Here is a 16,068-nt window from a genome sequence, read left to right as displayed (position 1 = left end):
CTGTTTCAGATCTCAATACCACCCTGACAATGCCTACCTGGAAGGGCAGAGCTGAAGCACTGCTTCTCCTCGACAGCAATTTCACAGGGATATTAAGCCTCGTTTCCTTGACGGTAATGCAGTTATTTGGGTTTTGCTTCTTGCTCTGGTCTTGGTGTTTTAGCTATTTAGTGCAAAACACAAAAATCTAAGCTCCAGCTGAGTTCTGTACCCATCAAATACGGGAAAGTGGTGGGTTTTTTAACAGCAACCTGTTCAGGTAAAAAGTTCCAGCAGAATTGCAGCAGACAAGCAGGGAGAGGTCTCCGGGGAGAGCAGAGAGAAGAAACACTTTGGTGCCCTGTTCTGCAAACCCAGAATTCAGCAGCTTTTTTTGGCAGCCAATTTGTTTCAAATGTTTTGTTTCAGGGAACGTATGTATTTTTCTTTGTGCATTTTGTGGATTTACCACAACCGTTCCTGACAGCTGTTGATTCAGTTAAATGAGCACATTATTAAAAATCCTCTAACACAGCCATGCTCAAAAACCGGCACTTTGGGATGGAGCTGAGGATCTGAATCCAGAAGATGCAAATGAAACCTCGATGAAGAGGATCTACAGCCTGGGCTGTGCCTGCAGCTGGGGGGCAAAGGGAGCTCCAGCCCCTGTGTGTGGTGACTTTATTTTCTTTGTTTCGACCAGACCCAGATAATAAAAAGGAATGAAATGCAAAGCAAATGATCTCACGCATTAAAAAATAAATGTCTGCTAATACTTGGAAAAATTACATCCCCAGCAGGCTGGCATTAATGCACTTCAAATATTTCTGCAACGTGCCCCATACTTCCGTTTTCTTTCCTCACTTACTAGCCAGTTTTGCAGAGGAAGAACACCTATTCGAAATGAGGAGGGAAAGAAGTAGATGTTTTCATTTTGCTTTAGATCAAAGGCAAACAAGAATGCAAACTGTGGCATATTGAATATTTCTTTCCACCGCTGTCATTCACACTAGGCTATCGAAGTTTTATACAATTCCCCAGCCCGGCTGCATATTAAGCTGGCTGTGTACAGCTTTATTATAGCGCGGTGGTGAGGAAACATTAATATTCCTGTGTTGCATCTGACAGCACATTTACATGTGCCCATCTGAGCTCACACCTGAGAGCTGCTCCAAGGTACAGTAGCTGTGCTCCGATTGTAAAGGCAAATGAAGAACACAAATTCCCTGCTGGGATCGGGGCTGACCTCACCACACCCCACACTGCAAACCTTTCCCTTGCCAACCTGAGGCAATGCCACCTCCGAATGAAGAATGAGCCGGGGAGCAGCCACCAAGTTACCAGCCCTCACGGAAGAAGAGCAGAAAGCCTCGCTGAAATATTTTAAAGATGCACAGCGAGTGCAGCTGGCCAATAAAGGTTGGGAAACAAACTCGCTGAACCCCGCACGGGATGCGTTGCATACTAAACCTGATTAGGAAGACGGGGAGGATGTTTATGGGCTTAAAAATGGGTTTGGCAATAACACAGGAGGGTTTGAATAATGTGAGCGCTTGGTCTGCCCGTCCATGAGGGTCCGCAGATGCTGGTCCAGCTCCTGCAAGCATCTGAGTGCACAAGTGCTATTTGGTCTGTGTCCGGTAGGGCAAAGCATGCCCAGGATGGGGACCCTAAAGAGCAAACCGCGTTTTGTGGAAATTCATTATGAAACAGAAAACCGATCATCCCAACAGCTCAGGCAGTTTGTTGGCCCATTAATGTGCCTGTTATTTTTAAAGGCATGTAATAAATCACAGAAGTCCAGGTACTGGATATCAACCACCGTGGGCCTAAACCTGTGATGCCTGACATTACCAGGAGGCAGGCTGGAGCTACTGTGTTTGTACAAAGTGAGATAAAATACATTCACTAGCCCAGGGAGGAAAAAAACCTCAAACCAACCAATGGTTAATTTTAGGGCCATCCTACCACTATGAATATAGGTCTTAATGTATTAAAATATATGAGCTCAGCGTATTTTATGAACTTCTGCAATATCCCAGAAGCTGACACATAAAATAGAGCCCTCCCGGATGGAAGCTGTGTTCAGATGCCTGCCAGCCTGAGAAGACGACCTCCTTGGACTCGCAACATCACTGGCAGCACCACGACCCAAACAAAATCACAACAAGCAGAAAGGTAACGAGAGATCCGCAGCGATTAGCTAAAAAAAAAAAAAAACCAAACCAAACCAAACAAAACAAACCCCAAGTGGCAACGTGCCAGGCCATGTCCAGCTTGATGCTAAATGCCTTTTATTGCACAAAGCTGGTGCTATTGGATATAAAAACAGACCGAAGCTTGAAGGGAATTTTGTCAAAAAAATTCCCGTAATGAGGATGCGTGCAGGCAAACAACTGGAGGCTGAACTCCCGTTGCCTGACACTGCCTCGCAAGCCTCTTTAACCGTCTTTATTATTTGAATGAAATAAGAAAGAGCTCATGGGCTGAGGGTTGCATATACAAAATGGGGTGATGCTAATAAGCCTCCCTCTCTTTAAAAGAGGCATTACCAAATTATGGGAATGTTTAGGGAAAACTTTATTTCTCCCACCAGGCTAACTAGAAGGTGTTTAATTTTACTCCATGCCTCAGTTTCCATCACCCAGCATTTCTTGTTGGGACTCGCTACACAGAGCTTTACATTTTTTACGTGCATTATTTTCAAAGCTTTTGGCACGTGATGCTAACATGCACCTTTTCAGATCGATACAAAGTTTAATACGTGCTGGGCTGCCTCTTCAACCACAAGCATTTTGGATGCAGTGATGCTTCAGCCCATGGTAAGCTCCACAATTAAATGTCCCATACAACAGGAGAAAGAATGCAAAACATATTTCTCATCCTCTAAACCAGAAGATCTGATTTGCAGGAAACAAAAGACCAGAGAGATTCAGGGCACTGAAACACTCTGATGCTCCCCTGGAAAGATCATGCCAAGGCAGAGGAAAACTTTCTACCCTGCTTCTGTGCTTCGAGGGAACTCGTATTTGTGTTTCCAGTAAAGGGCCATTTTTACATTAACTGTCTGTAACAGCAGGGAATAGGAAAACCAACACAATCTTTACCTTGTACAAAGGATGATATTGGCGTCACGTGTTTGCTTCTCCAAAAAATCATATTTATAAGAGGCAATGGGGAAAGCAGAGAAACTATTGACTCTTCTCCGCATCCCCGTGCGAGTAGCATTACAGCAACTTTTTGATCCCCTACATTTTTTACATTTCCCCCCCAAGAAGTAAATTTCACAGCCGCACAGGCCACCGCCTTTAATTAAGCTTTCAAAAGTCTTCTGACAATGCCAACAATTGCAAGACACTTCTAGAGCTCAATCATGCAATCATCGTGACACTTCTATTTACAATTTGTCTTAGAAAGAGTTTCTCTGACATTGTACTTTGACAAAACAGCCAAGCTGCCGGTTCACAACCCTTCTCTGTCTTATTTACAAATACAGCTTGCACACAGGGCTCCGAATCTCAGGAGCAGGAGCCTTTGGGGTAGCACCCTCACTATTTTTCCTGCCTACAACTGTTTTACCCTGCCTGTGCTCTCTGTTTCTTTGTATGGGGAGAGCAGACAGAATTTGACTCCAAAATATTTCCATATTCCTTCCCACACACAGAGCTTTTTTTAAGCTTTCATCTTATTGTCCAGATGCAATGCTAACTATTCAATGCCGACGACAATATTTTTTTTGTCTCCAGAACAAAACAAAATAATAAGGGATCTCAATTTACAACCTACAAAATTATAATGGCAACTACTAATAACAGCCCAAGAAAATTTCTGTGGTGTAATGACTACTTAAAGACATTACCTCCTGAGAACTGTACTAATCAAATGTACTCGGTCCAAAATTTAGTAGCAAATTATGTCCACCTTCCCCCCCCAATTACTGCAGACACAGGTTATTCTTACGTTATTTTCCCACATATTTTATTTGAATGCCACAAGCGGCTTGAGAATAAAGGATTCGAGCAGTAAAAATGACCTCCCCTCCTCCTCCCCTCTTTGTACAGTAAATACGGCATCCACAGATACACACTCGGCATTATAAAGGGGAATATGCAGCAGCACTCCAAAGTGTTCCTCCAACTGAATCCAAGTAACATTTAAGATCCTTCCTCACCCGAAAAGCAACCTTTCATTAATTCCCTCGGATTTATACATTCAACAAACAAACCGCTAAAACCTGACACCAGCGGACAATAAATATTTCTTCGGCCTTAGGAATAAATGAGCAGTGATTGTACATTCGCTGATCTCTAGATACTTCAGTTAATATTTCCCCCTATTGTAAAATACGGGAGCAGATAACTAAAGCCCTGCCGTAGCACTCACTGCAAATCACAGGCTGCTGGTATCTGGTGGTGAGGCTTTGACATACATATTGATGAAAGGTGCCTCATTGGACCCACACAACATATCCTATTAATTTTCAGTTAAATTTATGACATTTCAGCTATAGCGCTGGATCAGCATCACTCAAAATTTTATAGCAAGTCAAAGCTCCACGCAGGCAGACACCCACACAGAAGAGACAGGTACGCATGCCTGCACCTATATGGATCTCACAGCTACTGCACAGGTTGCACACATACATATAAGCTCTTGTAATCATCCCCGTCTCTGGAAAACGGTGAGGATAAAGAGCAGCCTACTGACAGTTAAAATAGACATCATTTCTCCCTGCATTTGCATGACTCGCTGCCTCTTCCCTTGCCTTTAGATGAGCTGATCCTTAACCATTACTTATCTTAAGATGATCTTTCACTGTACCACACCAACTCACTGACTGCAAGACTGCAGAGCCCGTACTGCATCCAGAGCTAACCTGTAGCACCTCTGTATCCAGAGCTAACTTGTAACACCTCTTGGAGCCGAACAACTAATTGGGGACATTTTTACATTGCTACTAAATACATATTTTCTGGCCTCTTAGCAGAAAGATTCAGTTTGCTCCACTCCCGTACATTTTTCTAAAGGAAGCCTCAGTCCTTTTTTTTTTTTTTTTAATTACACACTAGTACGTTTTTGCACTTTGGGTTCTTGCACAGAAATCAGATATAAAATACCAGAATTGGAAGACCCTGAGGTTCACTGCAGGGGCCTTCCAGAAACCTGAACCCCACAGCTCACTCCAAGACCCTCACTGGTAATTTTACTGCCGGACCCTGGAAAGTCCTGGATGCAAGCAATGGGTCACTCCAGCTATTGCCAAGCTTCTTTGGGATACGAGGGAGTAGAACTCATCCAAGTGAAAGGGGAGATGAAAACTCAACAGGGGAGGGACAGCACAAGACCCCACAACCGCTGGTGCTCCTTCCCCCTTCCCGCAGCCCAGCTGCCCTTCCCACCACTGGGAACAACCAGGGGACCCCAGCACCCCTCAGCTCCATCCCGGCCAGGGAGGTGCAGAAGACCTGTGCTCTTGGACCTCCCATCCACGGGCACAGCCGGACACCACCGTGCAGAAAACTCGGGGTGGGAGATGCCTGGACAACTGCATCTTGCTCTCTACTCACAACAGCACTCGTGGCTTGCACCACAGACCTGAGCCTGCTCCCAAGTCAGGCCCACCTGCACAGCAAAGGCGATCCCTACATGCAAGGGCAAGCAGGATCAGGCCCCTGCCGATGCACACCTCTCCTTACCCATCGCCCTCTGCTCACTGAACCATTTAAAGTCAGTTAAAACCACAGCCTTTGCTGAACTAACGGCCCTGTGGCATCGCGCAAGGCCAAATCCCACTCGCTTCGCGTCACCCGTGCCGCGCGAAAGCGTGATTTGGCTGGCTGAGCCTTCCGCGCTGAACAAGTGCCGGAGCAAAACCCTCAGCTGAGGAGTTTCCCCTTGCGCAGAACTCCCTGCCATGGCCGTCCCTCCAGCTGAGGGACCTAGTTGGGACAGATTCTTGCTTGACAGATACTGTGGTTTGTCTTTTCAACAGAGCGGCGCCGTACGTAAATACAGCGTTACATCATACCACCGCTCCTCCATATTTGGTGATTTAGTATGGCTCCAGAGCTCGGAAGACTACAGATCCCTTCCGCCAGGATCCTGCTTCATTAATCATGCCCTACGCTTCTGCTCATTTGCCGTCAGATTGCAGGCAGCACATGGAAATGGGCACTGCCCTCTACCACTCCAGGAAACAAAAAAAAAAACCAAACCACCTCTAACATCCGTGGCTGGGAAGTGCAATATGCGGAATTATTGGGCTTTTTAAGTCTCATTCAAGATGTAGCTTAGCAGTAGCTGAGCCTCTGCTTCCTCTAAAAAAATACATATATACATACATGGATTAAAAGTAATAGCCATTACTCTGCAGAAATAGTATATATATGCATTCAAGTGACATATGCATGTGTACGCAAATGGCTTTGCATATACGCGTGTGTGTATGCACGCAGACACGCGCGCACTGATACTTATTTGCCACCACCATAAAACCCTCAAAACTACAGCTCTCCAGCGTGATTTGCCGCCGGCCGGTTTCGAGGCCAGGGAGGCTGCGGGAGCATCACGCTGAACCTCCCAGTGCCTACTGCCCTATTATGGTTTAACTTTGTGGCCAAAGCAAGCCCAAGACAAGCTCCAGCACATCATGTGATGATGTACTGTGCTTCTGACAACCCCAAGCAGTCCTGTGGGCTCCCCCAAGAGAGGTACCGGCAGCGCCACATCCCAAACAATCCTGGGAAGGGGGCGGGGAGGGTTGAAACTGGTTCAGGCATTCACTGGTGCTGATACGCTGCAGACTCGCCTTTTTCGAACGGTAGTATTGGCGTGGTTCGAAGTGATTTGCAATGCTCGCTGCAAACGGGTAGTACTCTTGTTTACTAGCAGGATTTTAAAAGCAGAGCGTCCCTCGTTACACTCCCAGGGCTCTGGGATTTTCTTTCACGTAGTACGCTCTATTTTTTTTAACCTCATTTGTGAAAATATCTGCATGGCAAATGCTTTCTGGTTTAAAATCAACCAAAAAAAAATTATGCTAAGAAATAGAATTATTTACCTTTTTTTTTTTTTTTTTTAAATTACATTTCGGATTGCTTGTTGCACAAAACAGAACTCTGCCTTGGACATTTGTACGGCTGACATGTGGTTGTGTAAACCGCAAACAAAATCAAGATACATCTGTCAAAACCACATCAGAGACAAGAGAGAGCACAGCAAAGCATTTATCATTTGGCTGAGGAGGCAGGCTGCAGAGAGCGGCCTTTCCTGTCAAACCAACCTTTTGAAATTTCCAACATGCCCTTAAACTTTTCGAATAAGCATGTCTGTGCGCTTCAGCAACTGCCCTCTCTACTCTGGCCTGGCCAGTCGAAAATGGCATCTTAAAGTCAAGGTCGGTGGTGTCACTTTGCCATGGGGCTGTGTTTAATTACAGTCCATACGCTGACAGCCAATATGGAACCAAGGCTGGCTGATGCTCGGTTAACTCTTTCCCCCCTGACTTTGCCAAAGACTCGAAAGCTCCGCGCTTTATTGCGTGGCAGGCTCTGAAATCTCCTCCTGCAGCACTACGGCAGGCGAGGCACTGGGAGACGGTGACTACAATACAGGCAAATCACAAGAGCAGCCTCAAACAATACTGTTAGAAATACCGGCTGGCACGGCACGTGCCTGTTGATCCTGCCTCTGCGCAGGCACTAGGAAATACCGGTCGTGCGCTCACCACTAACCGAAGGCAGGGTATTTAACACGTCGGCCGTCACGGCAAGCAGAACAGAGAGACAGATGCAGCAGTTCACAACTGCGAACATGCTACGTTGCAACTGAAACGGAAATAAACTCGCAAACACTTCTCCTTGCTTTAATTTACCTGCTATATGTTCCTGTTTAGGGCAAATTCCTCTAGATGACGTTGATAAACAATCGTCATCCTCTGGCGTAACCTGGATGCCAACCTCCACAGGATTGGATGCTTTTTTCAGCTCACTTGGTGAGGGTGAAGGTGGCTTATCCACAGCCTTCTCTAAGCAGAGACTGCCATTGCATTGTTTCCGTTTGTGCTCAATAAAAATAAGAATGTCCCCCAACGGGAAGTTCATCTGACACTGGCCACAAGTGAGGAGGTCGTGGTCCCCTTCCGGAGCTCCCAATGTGCCATGTTCAGGTTCATCATCAGTGAGAATGGCTTCAAGAGGTTCGGCTGCAGTTTGAGAAACAAAAGGAGAATCATTAGACCTCTCAGGAAAGGCACCGGGCACGGGGTGGGGGATGGGGGGGGGCAGGGGGAGACAAACGTGCCGAACCCCCTCTTCATGAATATTACACCCTGCTCACAACATCCGCCCACTCCCCCCCAACTAAACTCATGCAACACGGCTATTAGCAAGGCAGCGAGGAGATGAATTCATCAGTTACAGGGAAGAGATTTTGCAGAAGCAGCTGTAGCATGCAGAACTCAGAGAGCGAGCACCACAACTGTCTCTGTGTACCCACATGAGGACAAATTTCTGACTCAACTGAACGATTCGCTGGTAAAATTAAATGAATAGGCTGCAAGAATACACTGCAAAACTCTTGTGGCACTAGGAAGAGAAGCGAATACAGTGTTTTATTGCCAGATGTATTATTTATGTATATGAATTCAAGGCTAAAAGCACTGCACACATCTCACGCACACAGGGGTGTGTATTTTCCACCAGCCAGACCTACTTTCTCAAATTTAGAAGCCTGAATTACATGGGTGCGGGTGCAGACAAGAGGTGTTTCAACAGATAGAAACGGCACGTTCCCGATACAGACAGTGCAGGTAGCATGCATGTGTGCAAAAGAAAAGAGAGGGAAAGCCAGACCGCATGGCCACACACACCCAGGCACCGACACACGGGGCACATATAGCCTTATAACGCATGTGCACACGTATACGTATTTATTTGTGTCACTACCCCTCCTAGCCCGTTTATGGCTTCCAATTTAAAAATTCAAAAGCCAGGAGTTACTCGTGGGGGAGGGAGAGGATGAGACAAATAGATAAATAAATGGCAGAAACCGAAATGATAAAAAGCAAATGCAGCAGAAATGCCTGTGGGGTGGGGGGGGGAGGCACCTCTCACTTTTCAGCTACTCCTCACGATTGAAATAAATATCAAATTCACAACCAAGATGGGCTATTTTTTAGTACTTAAGGAAACAAGGCAATTAGTCATTTTTCCTTTTTTCATCCTGGAATAAAGGAATGCCTAAATTATCTCGAACATGTTAGCACTGGTGGCCCTCAGCATCTAAAAACTAGCATGGCCAAGCAACTGCCACATTTCCCCACAACAGCAAGAAGCGCCTTCTTTAAACTCGAAATACCTTGCCTAATGTTGTCAAAGTTGACAAATTTCCTGAATGAGCTCCAAAAAGCTTCATTATGAGGCTATTTCTGCTCACAGAATCGTCAGTGGATGCTCTAACAAGGCAGACGTGGCTCTCTCTTCTGTTGTCTTTTTTATTTTTTTATGGTTAAGTTTGCAGAGAAATACCTTGGTGATCTGCGTGCAGTCACCATCACTATTGCCTTTCGCCAGGGAAAAAAAAATAAATGCTAGCAGCACGTTGGTATTCTTCTACCTGCACAATACGACACGCACACTAACAGCAGCGAGCAGGAGGAGTGGGTACTACAAATACAACCCACCTCAACACGCTGCCAGGTAACGCAAGTGAGATGGAATACAACTCCTAAACAGTTAATCAGCCTGACCTTCTTTAGCTGGCTGCCAATTTCACATTTAATGAACTTAAAGCCACAGAGAATCAAAAAATAGATTTTAATTTGACTGCACAATATTGGAACTGATTTTGATAAAGTGCAAAAATCCAGTGAACTCAGGTTAAATTTATTTCAACCCTACCTAGGCTGAATATTGAGGAGGAAGATCTGGAGTAGCTCCCAGTTGTGCTGCGTAAAATAATATTGAAAGAGCACACTACCTCGACGTACCTCAGCTCCAACTAGGACACCGGGATCCAGCCCATCATTTCTTGCCTCTAGTACTACTTCTAATTTAACGTAAGGTCAACCACAGGAATATGAAGGTTACATTCGTATTAATAAAACCAATGTCTTAATCGCTGGGGTTTTCTTCTAAACTTACAGACCGACAAGGTAAGGCGCACAACGTGCATTTCACGCTCCTCGGGAAGCCGGCAGAGGAGCAGTGTGTTTCTGCGGGATTGCTGGGCACGGCGTTTTTTTTTCTCCCCAGCCATTCCTTGCATTCGGACCGAGGGAGTAAATTATTGCAGGACTAATTCCACCAGTAGCTTGCTGCACGCCGCAGACAAAGGTATTTTGCAAATCTAACTTCTAGCTCACCAACTCTCCACAGCAAAAAGACACAAAATAACCCGTATTCCCCTTACAACTGGCTTAGCGAGGAGCTCTGCATAATCATTACTCAATTAGAATGTTTTCCCGCGGCCTGATTTCTTTCTGACGCTGTCAGTATTATTTAGCAGGGGAAGGTAACCCGCTGCTTCGACACCAGACAGTTAAAAGTAGCGCTAAACAAAAATAGACTTTGCTAAAGTCTGTACCAACTGGGCTGATTTACAATCAAAACCAGGAAATGAAGTGGTAATTCAGAGGTTGCTGATTACACCTCCACATTTCACCTAATTAATTTTATAGGAGGCAAAGTTCTTGAAAATAACAAGACGATCAAATGTACAGATATAAAACCTGTAACCTCAACATTTTCTATGCTCTTAACGTAAATTATTGCTAATTAACAAGAATTATATACTAATGTATGAAATACGGCTGGCACCGCGTGCACTGCAAAACATTTGACTCCTGATGGAGACAGAGCCAGCAAAAATATGGGCTTTTTTTAATTATTACTGCTACTTTTAAAACAAAACATAAAATACCAGGTTTGCAACGGAAAACGCCAAAATACAATTCACCTGGTCTCGCCACTGTTTTGCAGGATGCGTCTTTTAATTCTGGGGCAATCAAAAATTCCCTGCCTGGGTCCCTAATCATCCGTCCCTATTTTTCATGCAAATTGCCCTTCCACCAACATGTCTTTTCAGCTTCCCCCCTTCGCCCTTCCTACTCCCCCCTTCTTCCCCGTTCCCAATCACCAAAACAACCGCACCGTCTACTTCGGCAAAAGCGGGATGGATTTTGGAGTGGCGGGAGAAAGGAGGTACCGGGGGTGATTTGGGGGGGGGGGGAGGTGGCGGGGGGGAGGCGGGGCGGGGGGGGCGATACCACGGCACGGTGCGGGGAAATGCCCCGGCAGCGCATCTGCGCTGCCGGGGCATTTCCCCGCACCGTGCCGTGGGAAGGATGGAGAGAAGCTGTTTAATCCCAAGTTTGTGTCCTGGGATCGTGCGGTGCGACGAGGGGGGCACTTGGGGGTACAATAGGAACCGCCAACACGTTATTTGGGGGAGATCCCGGGGAGGAGGAGGAAGGTGAGCATCACCCGCTGCCTCCCGGAGCAAGCAAACTCCGCGCAAAATTAAGAACAAAGAAGAAGGGGGGGGGGGGGGGGAGTTAAAGGGGGGGTGGGGGAGAGGGAGCTCGGCGCCCTGCCCCCCTCCCGCCGGCCGGGAGGCAGCGGAGGAACAGGCCAGGTTCAAGTTCGCGGGGCTGCCCGGTTGTTTGATCTCGCTGTGCCTCCTAGCGACCGAAACGGGCAGGCAGCCCGCCCGCCGCCCCGGCTCCGGCACCGCATCCCCCCGGCCCGCCGCTCCCCCAGCCCGGCCTCCCCTTTCCCCCCACCTCCCTCCCTCACTCCCTCCCTTCCTCCTCCTCCTCCACCTCCCGGCCCACCCCCCCCTTTTCCCCATCCCCATCCCCGGGGCGGCTCTCGCCGGAGGGACACCCCCCCCTCGGGCTCCGTCCCCCCCACGCGTGCGGAAACTCCGCGCCGGCCAGCGGATATCTCAGTCAAAAGGAGCCCCGGGAATCCCGCCGTGGAAGCTCCCCCGCGCCGCGATCCCCTTTCCCCACTTCCCAGGGCATCCCGGAGCGGGGAAAGGACAACACCCCCCGCACCCCATTTCGAGAGGAAGGCGTGGGGGGCGGGTCGCACCCCCATAAGGGTGCCATTGAGGTTGCAACCCCTGCCCAGACGCAGCGCCGGGCAATTCAAAGAAACAAAAATTAAAAGAAAACAAAAAAAAAGCCCCGAGAAGTGGCGGGGAAGCAGGGAGAAGGGGGCGGCGAGGAACTGAGCCCCCGACACACACCCCCCTCGGGTTTTAGGGAAAACTTCGGGCAGGGCAGAGCTCCTCGGCCTGCCCAGAGCCAGCCTTTCGCTCCATGTGCGATCCCGGCTGGAAATGTCCGCGCAGCCGGGAAGGTGGGGGGTGGAGAAATCCCGGCGTAAAGTTTGGGTTGTTTTGGTGGGTTGTTTTTTTTCTTTTTTGTTTGGTTGGTCTGTTTGGTTTTGCGAAGGGAAGAGAGGGACGGTTGGCAGGAAGAAATCGCCCTGGGTTTTTTCTGCCATCCCTGGGAGGGAACAAAACCCGCCGGGAGTAACGGGGGAAAAGAAAGAAAGAAATGAAAAGAGGGGGGGGAAGGAGCGAGGAGAAGCATGCAGTGTTTCCCCTTTCCCCCCCCCCCAGCTCACCCCGAGGAAAAGGGGAATTTTTTTTTTTCCTCTCCCTTCCTTCCCACCCCCTTTCGCCCCAAACCTTGCCAGCTCGAGTTGCCTTTTGTTGTGCAAAGAGCGCTCCCGCTTATCTCGCATCTCAGCCCTGGCGTGTGCGGCGGCGGCGGCGGCCGGCGGGGGGGGGGGGGGGGGGCGCACAGTTTTTTTTGTGTGAACGGTGTGGCGGGGGCTCGGGCTTTGGGGGTCGGTTTGGGTTTTGGGGGTTGTTTTTTTCTTCCCCTCTCTCTCTCTCTCTCTCCCCCGTGGAGAGCGGCTTTGGTTTGGGGTTGAAATGCGGCGGCAAGAAAGGGCCGTCCGCGGGTGTGAGGGGTGCGAGTGGGTGCGAGCGTGTGCGTGTGCGCTGAGCCCGGGCTCGCTCTCGCCTGTGTTTGTTGGCAGGAGGCTCCCCGCACACGCGGTGCTTGTAAACATTCAGACACGAGATTTTTCCCAATCAAAATCCACTTCCACTTTTTTTTTTTTTTTTTTGAAAATCTTCCAAAAAATAGTAAGCGAGCGGGAGAACGCGAAGCGAAGGCGAGGAGGGAAATCCCTCCCGGCGCGGGTTGGGCTCGGCGGCTGGGCTCGCTTCCCCCGGTGCCGCCCCCAGCCCCAGCCCGGGTGGCGGCGGGGCCAGGTCGGGGCGGCGGAGCCCCGCACGGCGCCGGCGGGGAGCGGGGGACGGCGGGACAGCCACCCGGCGGCGGGAACAAAAGGGAGGCGGCCCGGCTCGGCTAGGCTTGGCTCGGCTAGGCTCGGCTGAGCTCTCCCCACACACCCCCGAGAGGGTGCGGCGGGGCAAACCCGCCGGTAAGCGAGGGGCTTGGGCACCGGACTTTCTTCCCCGCTCCGCTCCGCCCGCAGCTCCCGCCCGACCGGCCGAGGTGTCCGGCGTTCAGCCCGCCTCTCCGGCGAGAATTTCTTTCCACTTTCGGTGCCGACTGTGCCCCCGGCAGCCCCGCACCTGGCCCGGGCGGGGCGGCTCTGCCGGCGGCGGGGCGAGAAGCGCCGCTCCCGCCGCCAAAGAGCGGGGAGAGCGCGGGGAGCGGAGCGGGGGCAGGGGCGGTGAGCCCGGAGGAAGAGGAGAAAAGTGATCAAGGTGATTAAATTAGAAAGGGAAAAAAATTAACCGGAATGTTGAGAATCCCGAGCCGGCGTTGAGTTCTTTTTTTTTTTCTCTCCCCGACTCGCTCACTCGCTCACTTTTTTTTTTTTTTAATTTTCCCTCCCCCGCCCTTCTCCCAGCTTTCGCTCAAATTAAAAATTAAATCCGTGAAGGGGAAATTAAATAAATTGCTCTCCGCGTTACTTACGTGAAAATTCCCGTTTGCTTAAGTGCTGGGGTTTGCCTTGCTTGCGGCGCGACATGGTGGGTTGGTGGCTTCGGTGGCTTGTGAGTCGCTCGGTTCACATCGGGAGAGACGGGTTAGAGAGGAAGGAGACTCCAGAGAAAATATCTTCATCAATGTCTTTTGACATCCAAAATAAATTAGAAATAATACAAAGATGGCGCAGGGAAGATGAATTGTGGGATAGCAGTCATGGCTTTTTTTTTTTTTGTGCAAGGAAAAAAAAAGAGAGAGAGAGGGAGAGGGAGAGAGAGGGAGAGAGAGAAGGAGAGAGAGAGAGAGATGAAAAAAATGGCAAAAGCCCCCCTGAGCTGCAAGTTCAAGTGCGGACGTGACGTCCCTGCGAACTTGAACGTCAGGAGCCTGGATGGACAGAGACATACAAAACATGGGCAGGGCAAGCTGGGGAGAGGGGAGGAGGGAAGGCGAAGGCAACACCAATGGACACTCATCAGGGGCTGGACATGAAAAAGAGAGCAGGACAAGCCAATGGACAGTGATCGCAGGGGGGAGAGGGGAGGGGGCGCGGCGGGAGGGGGTGCACCGGGTGCACCGGCGCACGCTGGCACCCGGGGCCGGGGGGCCGGGGGCGGAGGGGGCGGCGGCCGGGGCCGCCGGTGGCCGCGGCGGAGCGGCTGCGGAAGGGGAGCGGGGAGAGGGGCGAGGGGGGGGATTCGGCAGGCACACGCGGGGAGGGAAGGGAGGAAAGCGAGAGGGAGAAAGCGGGCGGGCGGGCAGGCGGCGGCAGCGCACGCACACCCCCGCTGGAAAAGCAAATACATCAGCGAAGCCAAAGACGGGCAGAGAGGGCTGCGGGGCGGGCTGGCCTCGGGAGGTGCGAGAAGGTGGGAGAGCTGGGGGAAGCCAGGTAGGACTGGAGACCACCCAAAAAGCGCGGGGGGGGGGGGCATCCGCCTCCCGGCTTCCCCACTCCCCCCCTCGCTCCCATCCATCCGCCTGCAAGCCGCGGAGTCCCCTCCTCCTGGGAGCTGCGGCCCGTCCCCGGGGGACGGGGGGCGGCGGGGGCTCGGCTCGGCCCGGCCGGCGGGGAAACTTCGTGCTGCCGGCCCCGGGAGAAACCGGCGGAGTTTCGGGAGCGGGACGAGAAGCCGTAGGAGCGGGGGCGGCGGGACCCCGCAGCTCTCCCTGCCGGCTTCTCTCCCCCGCCAGCCCGGACCCCTCTTTCCTTCCCCCGGCGGCGCTCCGAGCCCTGCCCGCAGCGACAGTCGCTTTAACGAAAGCGAAAACGCGGGGCTGGCACCGGGGGAGGGCTGGGGGTGGGAAGCCGAGGCGGCGGGAGGCACCAAGAAGTTGGGAAGGAAGGATGCGGCGGCTGCAACTTGGCCGAAAAGAGAGGGAGAGCCGGGGAGGCGGCCGGCACGGGAGGGATCAGGTTGCAGTAGAAATAAGCTCCGGAGGCGAACGGGCGCTCGGAGCAAAGTGCGGCTGCGAAAGGAGTGCGAGGGGGTGGGAGAGCCGTGCCCAGGACGGAGGCGGAGAGACCGGGAGGAAAGAGGCGCGGGGGGGACGAGGTGCTGCCGCCGCTGGAAGAAACGGGGTTTGGGGTTTGTGTTTTTGTAATGTGCGATCGTCCGGGGAACCGAGGGAGGGGGCGGGCAAGGGGTCGGGGCGGGCAAGGAGTCGGGGCTCGGCAGCTCGGACCTGTTGGGGAGGCGAGCCCTGCCCTGCCAAGCCGTGCCTCGCTAAGCCGTGCCTTGCCGAGCCGTGCTGCCGGCGGAGCTGTCGGAGGCCGGGGCGAGCGGCTCTGCTGTGGGACGGTTTCAGCTTCCCGCCACCCCAGCTCCGCCCGCCGCTCCCCCCACCCCCGGGTCAGCCCCGCCGTTCCCCTCCTTCCCACGGGCGAACCCACCCACGCCCGGCACCTCCGCACCCCGCGGGTGCACCCCGTGGATGCTGGGGGTGGTAGGGGTAGAATGCCAGCGCCTGTCCTGCGTGACTTTCCGTGGGACCCCGGCCGGTCGGGGTCGGCTCCCGACCCACGCGTGCATGCGTTCCTGCGCGAAACGTCTATAAACAGGCGTGTGTGCGCGCGTACGGGGGGCAGAGGGATGTGTATGGGGTTT

The 16,068-nt window shown here is 51.4% G+C and overlaps 1 protein-coding gene across 5 annotated transcripts in view; it reads right to left on the bottom strand.

Annotated features, from left to right (window-relative positions):
• BCL11A (BCL11 transcription factor A) overlaps nt 1–14,366 on the bottom strand; it is a 78,006-nt gene extending 63,640 nt beyond the window's left edge. For all 5 annotated transcript variants that reach the window (XM_064446858.1, XM_064446855.1, XM_064446856.1 and 2 more), the window contains exons 1-2: nt 13,949–14,366; nt 7,853–8,182 (exon numbers count right to left, since the gene is read on the bottom strand). In XM_064446858.1, the coding sequence (XP_064302928.1) occupies nt 7,853–8,182; nt 13,949–14,003 (385 nt within the window). In that variant the 5' untranslated portion in view covers nt 14,004–14,366. The remainder of the gene's footprint in view (nt 1–7,852; nt 8,183–13,948) is intronic.
• Nucleotides 14,367–16,068: the final 1,702 nt, after the last annotated feature.

The sequence above is a fragment of the Phalacrocorax carbo genome, chromosome 3 (assembly GCF_963921805.1).
Source record: "Phalacrocorax carbo chromosome 3, bPhaCar2.1, whole genome shotgun sequence".
NCBI classification, from domain to species: domain Eukaryota; kingdom Metazoa; phylum Chordata; class Aves; order Suliformes; family Phalacrocoracidae; genus Phalacrocorax; species Phalacrocorax carbo.
Note: the sequence above shows the minus strand (reverse complement) of the source record. Positions and strands in the feature narration are given on the sequence as shown.